At 27.5% G+C, this 16,585-nt stretch overlaps 1 protein-coding gene across 1 annotated transcript in view; it reads right to left on the minus strand.

Moving 5' to 3' along the window:
* Positions 1 to 11,374: 11,374 nt before the first annotated feature.
* The window catches only part of LOC108560097 (J domain-containing protein), a 16,932-nt gene continuing 11,721 nt past the window's right edge, over positions 11,375 to 16,585 (minus strand). Inside the window, exons 2-4 of the mRNA XM_017917541.1 lie at positions 15,733 to 15,834; positions 13,180 to 13,296; positions 11,375 to 11,665 (exon numbers count right to left, since the gene is read on the minus strand). Of these exons, the coding sequence (XP_017773030.1) occupies positions 11,444 to 11,665; positions 13,180 to 13,296; positions 15,733 to 15,834 (441 nt within the window). The 3' untranslated portion in view covers positions 11,375 to 11,443. The remainder of the gene's footprint in view (positions 11,666 to 13,179; positions 13,297 to 15,732; positions 15,835 to 16,585) is intronic.

The following is a 16,585-nucleotide window of genomic DNA, read 5'->3' on the forward strand; positions in this document are numbered from 1 at the left end:
CTTAATGAAAATACACGTTTCTTTTGTATCATTATCCCATAAAGCCCTTAAATCCAATGATATGATCTGATTGTGTTGTGGTACATCCAGTTGAACATCGATCGATCCTCAATAACAATATTATCCTACACGACTTCCTGACAGACAAGCCGATATTGCGGAAGTCTATTGTCACTTGCGATGATGATATTAAGCGTAGTGCATAGAACTATTGTTAGAACTATCAGTCTATTGTTCAGGAAATAGCATATGCGCTTAATCCTTAAACGGATTATCATGTAAATCATCCAATTATTTGTCTTATTTACAATATTTCTTACCTTGATACAAATAAGATACAAAAAATAACTTAAATATTAACTATAAATACGTATCAAAAACTCTTATTTCTGCATAAAATTATTACTAATTAAATATCAAATTATTAATACTAATAATCTATAACAAACGTCAAATTAAGAGACGATTTATTGAAACAAATATTTTAATTTTACCCAAAAAAAGTCTTAGCAGTTTTAATTATTTCTCTTGTTTTCTCCATTCTCAAACCATTTTCTTTGTTAGTGGTGGACCAAAATGTCTTTGTTCTGCTATGTTTCTATATTGTTTTGTACAATTGATCACATTTAGTTTATACCTCACGTTATATTACTAATTAAATATCAAATTATTAATATTAATAATCTTTATTGCAACAGTATAGAAAAAAAAAACAAAATGAAATACGTACATACATAACAATATTAATAAAACAATAGACTTTCTTACCATCAAATTAATATTTTCTCAATCAAATCGTCCTTGCACATACAAATACATTTGTGATTGGCACTAAGTGTTTTTAGGTCTATCGAAATCCCGACGTTTGAAATCCCGACGTTCGAAATCCCGACTATGTCAAAATCCCAACTACTATAATCCCGACAATCAAAATTCCGACAATCTAAAACTTAATAAGATTATTAATTGTTAATAACATAAACTAATTTTATTATAGAATATTTCTTATTCTTAAGTTTTATAATGAATAAGTCAACGAAAAAAAAAACAATAATAATTAATATTATTTATTGTTATTAAGAATAAATAACAACAATTAATAATCGGGCAAAAGAGCCATCGAACTAGGTCTTAAAAGTATTTTTTTATCCGGGATTTTGACATAGTCGGGATTTCAATAAACTCGCGATTTAGAACGTCGGGCTTTCAATAGACGGTCTTTCGTTTGTCGGGCCTGCGATATAGACCCAATTTTCAATAAAAAATGCCTCCTTTTTAATTTTCTTTAAGGCTTAAAGTATAATGGGTTGCATACGTGGTGTATCTTTAGCCATGAATACATATTTTTATAAATATATTATTTAAATCAAAAGTTATGTAAATAATATAGACAATCAATATATAGATAAGAAATGTGTTTATGCATTTGAATGATTCATCCAGGCATGAACCATAATCACTGCTTAACGTTTTCTTTGAAATTCATATGTAGGGAACACAATTTGCGGTTTTTATTAAACGTCGTTTATGTAATGAATAATGATTCATGTAAGTTATAATTTGAATATATATAATATTGATAGAAATACCTAAAATCGATAGACTTTCAGTTTAAATTATTTATAGTAAAAATGTGTAAATAAATAATAATGTTTATTGCAATAATTATACAAAAATTTATCAAATTTATTTTAAATTCTAATAATTAATAATAACTGATAACTGTAAAGCTGTATTAACTATAAATCTTTTCAATTTTTAAACTATTTTTTAAGACAATATATTAATTCTTAAATTAATTTTATGAAAAACAACTAATAATTAATATAATTTAAATTGTTGAAGATTCAAAGTAATTCGTATTTTGACACTATTTTTCTAACTTATTGGGTTTAAAAAAACCTCTAATTAATGAAAGAAATAATTTTAATATTATAGTAGTATTAGAATTAACTGAATTGTATTTGACTCTTTTTCGATTTATATTGATTTTTATTTAATGTAAATGTTACTTTATAAAAGAATTTATATATTTATACGTAAATAATGCATGTAATTTAAGAATATGTAGAAATTCAATATATTTGCTATATTTTTCTTAACAATTTTAAACGTAATTAAAAAGCATGTTGTTATTATGTTTTTTTATTAACAATATGCATGTATTATTATTTTTTTTCACAATTATATTGACTTTATGTTGTAAAAATAGTGTTTCCTAATAATCTGTAATCATAATAATTTTTAGTATTTTTTTTAATAATTAATAATTTAGATTACAGTCAATACACAAATGTTTGTGCCCATTTTCAGTTGGTTTAAAAGAACCATTTTTAAGATTTTATCCGTTAACAAAAAAGAAGACAGTGGGCCGACCCAAACGAATAGAGTCGGGGGTTGGCGATCCCACGTTTGGCGATATGATTTGCAGCTTCGACTACAGTTTTATTACTCTCTAATCAAGTGTGTAAAACGCACCTTTTTTGTAGTCCAATAAAAATTGTTGAAACGTTCAAATAAACCCTGATTCGTCGTGACACAGACAAAGCGTATATTCAAACCATATAAAGCAATTTTTCCATAATTCTTAATTTAAATTAATTTCTTATAAAATACGAAAATGTTTTCAATCGTTAATAAATCTAATTTTGTGCGTTTTGATTCAAATTTATTGAAAAGCCCATACATTTTCTTATAGACAAAACTATTGTTAAATAATAAATTTTATTTGACTGATATAGCATTTCTATTTAGAAATTATTGTAATATTTTAAATAGTTAACTAATTTGTTCCCAAATAATGACTGTTTAAACAATCGCAGCTGCAGGTGATTCATTGTGCCGCAGGTGTGCAACGTTTTCTAACCCAAGTAAAGCTTCTTATTTAAATAATGACCTAATTTTTACTACTTTCATAAATTTTCAAGACACATTCTGCTTGAAAATCACTGAATTATCTTAATATAAGTATTTTATACTATTCGTTATTCACTTGAACAATTGTTTTTTTTTGATTAATAGTGGAATTAGTGATTTTTCAATAAATAGATTTTTAATGTAAAGGATGCACATATTTTTAATAAACCTCTCAAGAAAGTATATATTTTCCTTGAAGGTTATTAAAACGTTTTTGTTAATTAAATTTCAAGCCGTCAACTGCAGCTTTCTACTGCCTTTAAACACTTACTTGGAACTTAATGAAACGAAAATAAGGATATCTTGGTTAAGGGCAACAATAGTTAATTTTGCGTTCATAGACTTTGATCTTTATTAAAAGTTTTCTATTATATATAATAATTATTTCTAAGTGTAAAAGGTACTTTTATTAAATTAGTACACACACAAGCAACTTGTATGCAATTCGGTTAAAAAATAAAGTTAAAATCTTAAAGCATTTTCTAAATGTTGAAATGAATTTAAACTTTCGTTCATGATCAAACTTGAATGTTATTACTCAAATTAAGAGACAATTTATTGAAACAAATATTTTAACTTTACCCAAAATTTGAGTCCATTTTTCTAAGTGCGAACGGAATGTTTTCTTGTCTTTACTTAGCAGTTTTAATTGTTTCTCTTGTATTCTCCATTCTCAAAACATTTTCTCTGTTGGTGGTGCACCAAAATGTCTTTCTTCTGCTCTGTTTCCATATTGTTTTGCACAATTGATCACATTTAGTTTATACCTCATGTTATATGAAAGTTTTTGTTTGTTTTATTTTCAAATTTAGAGATGATTTATTGAAAAAAATATTATATAGTTCATTTTTCTATGTAAAAATGTGCGTTTTTTAGTCCGAAAAATAGGTATATTACTGTGTAAAAATCTATTACTATTAAAAAAGTAAATAAAATGGACAAGAATTTATTACTGATTGTGTTTTGAGACAAATTATTACTCTATATTGGGTTGTTTTTATATTTCGGTCTTCACAAATAGATAGAATTACGTTAGTTTCGAAGGACAAATGCAAATGTTAAGATTTTTTCCTTTGTCATTTGAAAGATGTCACTTTTAGCTTCCTTTAGCCCCTTATTTTTCTTTACAGCTGTTAGTTTAGGGTCAATTTTAATAGGATTGCAAAACCAAATATTTTTGGATTTCTTATTTATTTCCATTAGTCAAGAAAAGTAGTTTTTTTTAATATTATAGTTACAAAGTTCTTGTTACCAATAAAACATATTTTTTTGTTAGTATTTTTTTAAATCCGTAACAAAATTCATACAGTATTCACATATAACGTAAACACAAAAAAATATGTTTTTAATTACGCAACTCCGTGTTTATTCGCAGAAACAGCAAATGCGCTGCAGAACTTTTACGCTATTTTTTGTTTGATGTACGTGCATTTTATGAATGCGACGCATTTCCCACAGGACACGACACATCCACTATTTACCCGGCTCGTAATTATCCCGTATTCCCAAATAACAAACATGAAACGCTCCGAAATGTAATTAATGAACGACCCAGAAATTATCGATTTGCAAAACAACTAATTTAAAACCCAAAAAAATGTCGATTCTCAAAATTTTGCAATAATCTAACGGATGGATGGATTGATTGATGGAATATACGAAAACCGCAATTTGCGTTCATCAGTCTGCGGTGCACTTTTAATTATTGCGTCAATTGCGATCCTCGTGCGTTACATTAATTAACCGCAATTGCGCGCATAATGTAATCGGTTCTGTGCCTCCATTCGTTTCGGCGAAGACCAATATAGATCGATAGATTGGAGTCAACTTACGGGTATCATCGGGCTAATTGGACTCATGTCTATAATGATATTACTTTAAAGGATGGACGTGGAAATCTATATCATTTCCAATCCGTTTGGAAACTCTGTCGAAAACTGTTGCACCTTGCTGCAGCGCACAATCGATACCAAATTAAGCATCAATCAAACTTTGGAATTGGGTCGATGTTCAATTAAAAACTTGGCGATAGGTGAAAATTGAATTTCAAATGTATTTTATGAATACTTAATGCAGTTTCCAAACAATCCTACATCAAATTATAAATTAATGATTAAAAGACACATTTTTTTTTAATATTTCATAACTATAATATTTATTGAAACAGTTATACATATAAAAATATGATCAAGTAAAACGTATTTATAAAATAAACAATATTTTACTGTTGCAAAGAATATTTTAGAATATTCAATTAATATTATACTTTTTTATTTAAAACAAATCCATGTGTTAATCAAACTTTTGGAATGAATCGATGTTCAATTAAAAACTTTGCGACAGGTGAAAATTGAATTTCAAACGTATTTTTAATGCAGTTTCCATACAAATCTTATTTCAAATTTTAAATTAATGATTCAAAGACATATTTTTTTATATTTCATAATATTAATAATTATTGAAAAGTTATATATAAAAATAAATAAATAATTATGAAATTAAAACAAAAATGTTTCGAAAAATATCTCAGAATATTGAAATAAAATTATACATTTTTATTTAAAATAAATCAGTGTACTAATCAAACTTTTGGCATTGAATCGATGTTCAATTAAAAACTTGGCGATAGGTGAAAATTGAATTTCAAATGTATTTTATGAATACTTAATGCAGTTTCCAAACAATCCTACATCAAATTATAAATTAATGATTAAAAGACACATTTTTTTTTAATATTTCATAACTATAATATTTATTGAAACAGTTATACATATAAAAATATGATCAAGTAAAACGTATTTATAAAATAAACAATATTTTACTGTTGCAAAGAATATTTTAGAATATTCAATTAATATTATACTTTTTTATTTAAAACAAATCCATGTGTTAATCAAACTTTTGGAATTGGATCGATATTCAATTAAAAACTTTGAGACAGGTGAAAATTGGATTTCAAATTAATTTTTAACGCTGTTTCCCTAAGTTTTATCAAATTATTAAATAATAATTAAAATATGTTCTGTGTTTTTTTAATATTTCATAATATTATGTGAATAACAAAAATATTTATTAATGTTTGTATATGTCTTTATAAAATACTGTCAATTATTTAATATTTGACTAAATCATGAAAAATAACAAAGATTTTTATATAAAACAAATTTATAAATTTATTAAACTTTGGAATTGGGTCAAAATGTAATTAAATCTTTGTGATGGGTGAAAATTGAATTTCAAAGGTTTTTTTGATATCAAATAAAATTATGATTAAACTATATACTTTTTTTTAAAACATTTTACAATATTATGTAAATATTATACATTTTTATATAAAACAAATCTTGGAAATATGGTCCGAAAATGAAATTTTGATGTAATTTTAGTATGATTATTAAATTGTGATTTAAGTATACATTTTTGAACAGGTGAAAATTGAAAAAAAAATTATTTAAAAGGAATATTATGTAATTAATATATTTTTTCTACTCATTTATATTTTCGTGAGCGACATGGCTCTGTGGAACAGGTGCATCGTGTGGTGGATGTGATTGGCAAAAGTCTTGAGGAGAAGATGTAATGTTCTGCTGCTTTCCTCGACATCTCACAGGTGTTCGATCGAGTATGGCATGGAGGATTGCTATATAAAATTAAAAAGTGTCTCCCATATGAAAATTACGTCATATTCAAATCGTACTTGACTGGGAGGCACTTCCAGGTCAAGCACAAGGACGAAGTGACCTCGCTACGCCCTATCCTCTCTGGTGTTCCACAGGGAAGTGTTCCTGACCCTTACTCTATTTGATCTTCACGGCTGTTCTACCAACTCTTCAGCACGCCACTACAGCTACATTTGCTGATGACACCGTTGTTCTAACATCCCACCAAAACCGAACTACGGCCTCACATATACTTCAAAGAAGTCTGAATAATATCGATTATTGGTTCAGAAAACTATTCAAAATACTGACAAATTTTGTAACATTTCATACAATAACATATAATAACGTATAATTAAAGATTTTTACTTTAAAAATTGGATCAATATGCAGTTAAAACTATGATTAAATAACATTTTTTTTGTTTTGAACATTTTTTTTAACATTCGTGTGTGAATCGAACTTTGAAATTTGGTCAAAATTCAATTTATTTTATAAAATATTTCTTAATAATGACTTTTCAATACAAATATTTTTATGTGAAACAAATTTATATGTTATTATGTTAATAGAATTAATAAATCGTATTTAATTTCATAATGAAACTTTAAATTTTTTATTGTTAATTAATGAAATTTACCCAATAGTATAGTAAAACATTCAATTAGTCAAACTTAAAAAAAAAACTCGAAAAATAATGTTTTTTTTTTAATTACCTTTAATAAACTAGAAGTTTTTAATAAATACATTGAAATCTCATAACAAAATCATATTACAGCATTAAAAATGTACTCTAATGCATTATAATGCGCATTTCCAAAGAACAGAGGGAAAGAGTTTGCATATTTTATTTGAAACAAATTTATATGTTATAATGTTAATTCATTTTATAAATGTTCTATTGTTGATTAGTGAAATCTACCAAAATTCTAATATTAATTGAGCAAAAATACAGGGCTTAATTCTTGAATAATATTTTAAATTATTAAAATATTTAAACCTAAAAACAAGTCAAATATTGCGTTTTTTTTAATTATCTATAATAAATGAGATGCTTTTAATAAATCCATTGAAATCTCATAACAAAATCATAATACAGCATTAAAAATTCACTCGAATGCATCCTTCACTCTATATAAAACCTTTTTTTAAGAACAACAAAGGTAAAATGCGCATTTCCAAAGAACGGAGCGAGAGAGTTTGCATAATATTGGTGTATGTTCATGAAACATACCATTTCACTTTGTGCCGTGCTAACAATACGGGTGGAACAAAGCTTCTCAATTTTCCTCAGTATTAAAACTGCGGAACGTGACGGGGCCACGGTAAAAGGCATTTTCCATATTCTCAATTTTACAGGGAAATGGAAATTCAGTTTAAAAATGCGGCGATGCGTGATTTTAAATTCATCGTCGCAATATCGAATTAAAGCTCGCTCGCTCTAATATACAGATATTTTTTGTTTGTTCGAGGATTTTCCTGCTTTAATACTATTACGTTATGGATTTTTTTTCGTATTTATAGGCCTTTGTTGCATAAGAGTATGAAGCGGTATTCGTTATAGTCAGTAGGATTTTTCCCATATTCGTTTTTCCTTTATTAATATATGCTGTGCATGTTTTTTCCGTTATCCGGTGCACGGCTAGGAAGTTTATATTCATAACAAAGTAGAAACAGTTACCCATTTATTTATTACTATTAATTACCATATGCAAACTTTTGCGTATTTGTTTGATCAAATAAAATAATAAAAAAACAGATTAAATACAAATTGACTTTACTTATTTATTTATTTATTTCTCTCTCTTGACGTATTTTTTATAATGTATTTCAATGATATTATTGATTAATCAATAAAGATAATTAATGTAAATACTTTGTTTCCTTTATATAATAAAAATATTTAGATTTTTCATATTTAAAATAATATTAGTATAATAATATATATAATAATATAATAATTACACAAAAATACTAATAAAAAAACAAAAAAGATTGACTGATGCAAAAGAACTGTAAAATGTATTAATTAATTATATAATTTTTCAATTTATAATTTTACATGAATAAAATTTTACTATTAACTTCTTCTTTAACATCTTCTTTGATAAAGTTCTATTTTAATGTGAGTATAAAAAAAAATTAGTACAAATTTGTTAACTAAAACAATTATTACTATTTACTTCGAAATTTAAAATTCCTTCATTTTTAATTTAAAATGTATATTTTTTACAAATCTTTATATTCACTTTGAATAATTCAATTTTGTTGATATTAGTAAAAAAAATGTAGTAAAAATATATACTTATTGCTTGAAAACTTTTGTTATTGCTTTAATTGAATCAAAATTGCATAATTTACTTATATTTTAATAATTAAAGTTTCAGATTGATTGAAAAGTTATTAAATTTAGAATAAATTTTCAATAATAAAATTTAACAAAAAAAAAGACTTTTGTTATCAATTTGTTGTATTATAAACGTTTAATGACTTGCATGTAATATTAAATTTTTTATGTCAATTATGAACTTATTTAATCACAATATTTCTTGACCTCTGTTCATTCAATTGCTTTTTTAACAATTCTCATACAGAATTATTCGAGATAATTTGAAAAAAAAAAACAGACATCATAATAAACTTCAATTTGTGAAAGAATGTACTGATATTATAAAACAAAATAAAATAAACCAGAAACAAGGCTCACTTGCAAAAAGAGCTCTAATAATACCAAAGGACTACAGAAGAGGACCACAATAAATGCATTAATAAATCAAATATATTCAATTGATATATTGATTTAAAAAAAGGTTTGTTTGTTGATTTATCATCAATATTTAATATAATAAACGTTGCTTAACTCTCATAAAACTACTACTACTTTGTGGTAACTAATAATTTATTTAATAGCAAACATATATTATTTCATGTTCATTAGATACTTTTTTCTAAGAATCATCTATCAAGTTTTATTCGATGTTAACTTTATGACAAAAAACAACGTTATTGAATTATACTCTATTTTTAGTATAAAAAACCTTGCTTAGCTTTCTTAAAACTATAATTATTAATATCCTTGTATTACCTAATAACTTATTTAATAGCAAACATGTATTGTTTTATGTTTATTAGATACTTTTTTCTAACAATCCTTATTCAAGTTTTGTTCGATATTGCCTTTATGGCAATGTACAATGGTATTGAATTATCATGTATTTTTAATATAATAGATCTAACTTAAATCTCATAAAACTGTTACAAACACTATTCAAATCTTTGTGTTATGTAATAACTTATTTAATAGCAAACATGTATTATTTTATGTTCATTAGATACTTTTTTCTAACAATCCTTATTCAAGTATCATTCGATGTTGGCTTTATAGTAAAGTACAACGGTATTGAATTAAATGGTATCTCTGGAAACGACGGAAGAGAAATGTTTGCTAGCAAATGCAAAGCTATCACGTGTAGACATCTCGTCGATACACTCGATGTTTTTCCTGTAAATAAATCCTGTGTGTGTGTGTGTGTTTGTGTTTACTGTAGGAATTGTTGTTGCAGTCAGTATTGGACGTGATTCCGTCGTTCCATCCACGTCGCATCGATCCAATTATCGCCTGTGTAAGTAACGAGCGACGACCGACGTGCAACCATGCGATTCGAAAATGATTATAGTTTGAATGGAACCTCATCCAACGCTCAAATGCGTTTCCACAGAGCATGGAAATTAATCTCGACGATACCCGCAAATAGCATCATCGTCATCATCATCCCGATAACGTACGTAAATCCAGAGATGAAAATCGAATGCAAACCCTTTTCCTGCGACGTCATAATTGCTTCGCCCTTAATTACAATCGATGAAATGGGTCACCAAACATCAAAAGGAATCTCCAACCGAAATTTACATTTCATCGACTATCGATTCTATATAGCTTCATTTTTATGATTATCAAAGCATTTATGGACATTACCTGATTGTCCATCGAGCTATATAAATCCCCATAGTTTTATCGATCAGGTTTGAAAAGTGGAGCACAGATTGAAACACAAGAAATAAGGTATTTGATTTAAGGTTATTTATTCAATATAATCCCAATTGTAAACATTTATAAATAATTTTTGATATAATTTTTCAACATTGAATATATTTCAAATTTCATCTTAATATATATATAGTGTATATGATATATTTCTTTATAATGATATAGTTTTCTTCTGAAAGTATATAATATAATCTTTTATTTATTTTTGTTTTGTTTCCAAAGATCAAGAAGTGAGAGTATTTATTGATAGAGATAGAGTGAAATGTATAGGAGGGAGTCATAAACATTTATCAAAAATTACAATTGAAGAAGATATGAACATAACAGCAACAAAAAAAGAACACCTTTTGTGCTGAAAAATACCCTGAAAATATACATTAGGTTAGGTGAAAATTATAATTAATACTAATTATCACATCAATGTAGAGGCTAAGATAGGGGGCACACACGATAATTGGAGGAGGGGGGGAGAAAAGTAAACGAGAGATCCTTCTTTTTTTTCCATTTGATATCTTTTGATTAACGATTAAATTCATTTTCTTTTATGTAAATAAACATTTATATACAAGAATATTTCGAGTATATAAGATTCTTTCTTTTATAGCCGCAGTTGGTCTCCTATAGTTAGACAAGGTGTAGAGAGGGCAACATTTACACACTTACAATATGATATACTTAGATTTTTTATGCTTATTTTTTTTTGCTTAATTAAATATATATTTGTTTTGAAATATATATGTATAGAGTTTAATTAACTTTAAATATGTGTATTTTTTTTTGTTCCATTAATTGAATTTATATTTTATATTGAAAATGCAATTTAGATCTCGTAATTTCTGAATTTGCTGACGATCTCGGTGGGAGCTTCGGTTCCCCAAGCGGATCCAGCGTTCTTGGATCCCCAGTGCAGATTGGCTCCACCTTCGGAGGCCCTGCGTTGAGCAGCTGTTATCCCGCCGGCTCCCAAGCTCGAAGGTCCTGAAGATCCTCCGGATTCCGGCAGCATGCGATCCTTGGTCTTCGGGACGCTCCAGTGCATAGACTGAAAGGAATTTCAATAATATAACAAGCAAATATTAACATGAGGAATTCAGAAAATACTGTAAATTTTGTTAAAAAACTACAGTATTTTCAAGTATTTCTTTTTAGTTTCAATAATAATTAACATGAATTTCTTTGAATTTAATTAAAATTTATTTGAAAACTACAAAATTTTCAAGTTCTTTATGATAATTTCAATAATAATTAAATTGTAGAAGTCACAAATATTAATTAACATAAAGAATTTAGAAAATACTGAAGTTTAGTTAAAATTTATTTGAAAACTACAACATTTTTAAGTTCTTTACGATAATTTCAATAATAATTAAATTGTAGAACTCACAAATATTAATTAACATGAAGAATTTAGAAAATGCTATAGTTTAGGTAAATTTTATTTGCTAACTACAGTATTTTCAATTACTTGATACGTAATTTTCAAAAATACTATATTTTTATATGTTATATTAACGTATAATTAAATCATATAAAACTAATATTAAGTACTTCAAAATACTGTAGGTTTTCAGCAGTAATCTACGACTAAGAACTAAATAAATCAATCAAGATACAAATAGAATTCTTAACTAAATGAATCACTTCTAAACGCAATAAATTATGCTAAAGTCTAATGTTTTATTCCGTTAACCTCGGTGCTAATTATTCGCAGCTAATAGTCTTCCTAAATGAATTCGAACGCCCCAATTTGCATACCTTTAATCTGCTTTTGGATATCCTTTGAATACACGCGCATGCATTAATACATTGCACATTTTGCTAAAGCCGGCATCATCATAGTCTTGGCAATAACTCAAATTTAGAAATCTACATAAGTAGATAAGCCTGTTTACAATATCAACGATTAGAAACGAATTACGTCTGAATAGATGCATTAACATTATTTGAATTATTGATTACTGAAGATGAAAAGTTTATGTTAACTCATTAATGAATTGTTAAGTGATATCTTGAAAGTATATTGCGCCTTATATTTTATAGCGTGCCGCTGAATTGGAGACACATCAAAAGAAAATCCAAATTGATTCGAGCGTAAAATTGAATGGAAACCATCAAAGTGAAGTTCCGCGAAGTGGAAAGTACGAAATACTTTCAGAGAAGTAAAGTAATTTATAGAATCCCGATGATAAAAGGAGTTATATAATCAATAGCAAAGCAGCAAAATATGAGTTTTTCCAATTGACCCAAATCAATCAAACGCAATCATAATAATTATTAGAAATTTAGTAACTTATTAAGAGTTAATCGATTTTCTATATTGTAGACGTGATTAATTGACTTAAAGGTTTAAGATTTAATTAATTAAGAACATTTTATTCGGTTGTTCTATTGATACAAATAAATTCTAATTAGGAATTGAAAAGAGAAGGATTCAATTAGTTAATTGACCTGAATACTTCGGTTCGGTTTCATTAGCGTAATTAGTAGTGGAAAAATAAACAAATGAATGAAACGTACAGCAACCTTTCGTTTCTAGCTGTAATCTCAATTGCATACCTGATGGACGTGTTCCTTCATCCCGAGCCACTGCTTGTAGCTGATGGAAATTCCGCTGTTCTTCCACTTGTCGTAATTCAACTTCTTCTCCGGATCACACAAAACCTCCTTGGCTTCCTGTATTTAATAAAAAAAGTATTTGCAATAATAAATAAAAACGATTGAATGTTAATGATAAAAAGTTTGCTGTATATTACTTGAAAATTTTAAGAAATTAGTTGTTTTGCAATTAAAGTTATTCACAATTACGCCGCTGTGAAATAACACTTATTAATTGCTTATTTTACACTTTTATATAACTAAACCTTATAGTTACCCCCTAAATATGGGTTCATTTTACGCCGATTCGATTTGCGACGTTTACCTGTATTTACTTTGAGATCTCATGTAAATTCTTAACATTTTGTTTCAACCAATCAAAGTTCTCAGTTGCTGTTGGTGCGACGTCCTTTAACCAATCAATGAATCACCTTCAAGCCGATTGGTCGACTCTATTGACAGAACGTCATTCGAACGTTACGATTTATTACGTCAACGTGTCCTGAGCTAATTTAAATACAAAACATCCATTAATCTCCATCTACAGAAAAAGAAGATGTATATAAACGCTTCCACGTAAAAGCTATTTGAATATTCGCTGAAATATTCATTCCTCAAAGTCGATAATTTAAATGACAGCTATTAGATCCAATTCACTTTATTGATTCGATTTCGTTAACGTCATCCATGAATTACATTAATTCCGTCGACAATTTAAAAATTCAGGAACTTTCAGCAGCTTTTCATAATAAAAAATACCATTAACTTGTCAACATTAAACATTTGTTAACCTATGAGTCGCGAAATGACAGCTGTCAACATGTGTCAAAATTTGTGTGTTTTAAACAAGTATGTCGGGTAGCGCAGCAAAAAGTTTCAGAAACGCAAGTAAACAATACGAAATAATTCATTTTCTTTTTATTTAATTCATTTAATTCCGAATGAAAATCATGATCCCGAGAAACTCTTTTGTTTCGTTGTTCAGCACTTTTTTTTTTCATTTTCAATTGAATAGAAAGCCCGGATTATATTTAATTAATTTATTTTTTTTCAGCAGCAGTAATTATTAATAAAATGCTGAGCTACATCAGAGGAAAATCCCCGGGAACAATATCACCCGCTTTCCGATTCCAGGAATGAAGATGGGTAGAGAGGTAATTGCGTACCTGAAAGCTTTCGTCGTTGCAAACTTTCTTTGGTTGTAAACAGAATAAATAAAAATAAAGTTGCAAGATGAATCGTAGCCTAGTTTCGATTTCAAAAGGATGTAAAGTAAATTTTCTGCGAGACGGAAGCCACATTTTACCATCAAGATTATTATTTCGCTTGTTTGACTTATTTCAGCCGGATCGTGAGTATATTTTCGTTTCGATGGATTTATTATTATGATCTTACTGGAATTATTTACAATAATATTATTAACTGACCTAGAAAATACATAGCCAAAAAACAACTGAATATATTCTGTACATTTAGTTAAGATCAAAAGAAACCAGCTGAAAGTTTATGTAATTTTTATTTCATTCAGGCATTTTTTTGCACTGTGTACATTAAAATAATAGTTTGTAAATACATATTCTCAAGTAGTCATACTTTTCTTATCTATTTAAATAAATGATTGAATTAAGCGGAAATATTGCGGTAAATATAGTTATTTTGTATATGTTTCTATTTACGTAATACATTTTAATCATTGATTATAAATAACAATTTTCAATATATGTGTTAATATATCAGTTAGTGCAGATTATTTATGGTTGATTATCTTGTCCTTTTATGTATATTAATCTTAATTAATGATATATATAATAACTTACAAATGAAAAATTTGTAAAATTGTAAGCATGAATTATTTTCTATTAAACTTAAGAAACTATTTTCTAATTATTTCATAGACTTTGATTTATTAGCAAATATTGCAATATTTGTCTCATTTTTATTATTCTAGCAGTTTTTTTTGTATTATTGTAGAAATTAATTAATGACAAATATTTCTAATTTAATTAAATACGACAAGACTTATAGAATATTTCCTATTTTCTATGATTGACAAATTTTAAATCATGTTTTTTGCATACAAAATTATTGTTTTTTTCTTTAATATAAATGTGTCCTTAAATAAATTAAATATTTATCTAAATTTTCAAAGAATGATAAGTTTGCAATAATTTTGCAAAAATTCTGCAGTACTTTTATGTAACTTAAATTTGGAAATATTTACCATTAAATTGAACCTTATAAAACTTTATTTATTCGTTATTTTATATAATTATAGATATGTTTAATATTAATGAAAACTTAAAGTGATCTTTAATCATTAGTTAAAGCATTTTTTATTGATTAGTTTATATAATTGGAAATTTGATTAACTGTAGAGAGAACATAATTTAACAAGTAAAGAGATTTTTCATAGTATATTATTTGTTATATTGTATAATTTCAGATCAAACAAAAATAATTTAATTAAATAATATAGTTGATTGTGATAAATTAACTTAAAATTGATGATCTTACCTTGAGCAATTGGAACTTCTCCTCAGCTTCCTTGCAGCCATCGTTCTTATCGGGATGGAATTGCAGAGCTCTGGCTTTGTACTCGGTGAGGATCTGCTCGATCTGAAATTAGCATACGACGACGATGATGAAGATGTTTGGATTGCGGATTGTTCCTCTCGCATGCACACATTTCTTTCGTTTACTCTGCACCTCCTTTCTTTTATTTTTACTTTCCGTCTTTCTTTCCTTCAGTCGCTCCTCCGCCTTTTGTTCTTTTGCATTACAATATTAATATTAGCGCCGCGTGGTAGGATCTTCGGCTCCAGTAAAGGTTTGATAAAAATAGAAGGGGCAATAGAACAATAGGGAATTAGCGGTATGCAATATGCAAGTCTCGTTCAATTATTCACCCGACGACGATGCATCAATTTATCGATTTGTTGATGCTCCTTCTCTTTTCGCTCTTTGTATTCCGCTCATGGAAATTGGAATTGCCTTAAGAAATGACCAGGAAAGAAGAGAGAGAAGGAGAGGTTGAATGAAAAAATGCGAAAAAGTTTTGTGAGCCAATTCGGGACAGGATCCAATTGGGCCCGTGGAAGAAGACGAAGACTTCTCTTCCTGTTACGTAACGTCTAGACGCGGCAATTGGCACTTCTTTCGCGAGTTGCATAATGTCCAATTGACTGTACGCACGGATGGATGGACGTTCTTTTTTTTGCTGAACGAATCTAGAGGGACTCATTCGGTTTTCGCATCTTTTATTGTTATACGAGTATATATGGCAGAAATGCGAGACATTCCGATAACTTCTAAGAATAGTACAGCCCGGACAAGGTCGCATTTTATTATGGAGAAGGATGAAAAGAAC

Source organism: Nicrophorus vespilloides, unplaced genomic scaffold, assembly GCF_001412225.1.
Source record: "Nicrophorus vespilloides isolate i.1.1-1 unplaced genomic scaffold, Nicve_v1.0, whole genome shotgun sequence".
NCBI lineage: Eukaryota > Metazoa > Arthropoda > Insecta > Coleoptera > Silphidae > Nicrophorus > Nicrophorus vespilloides.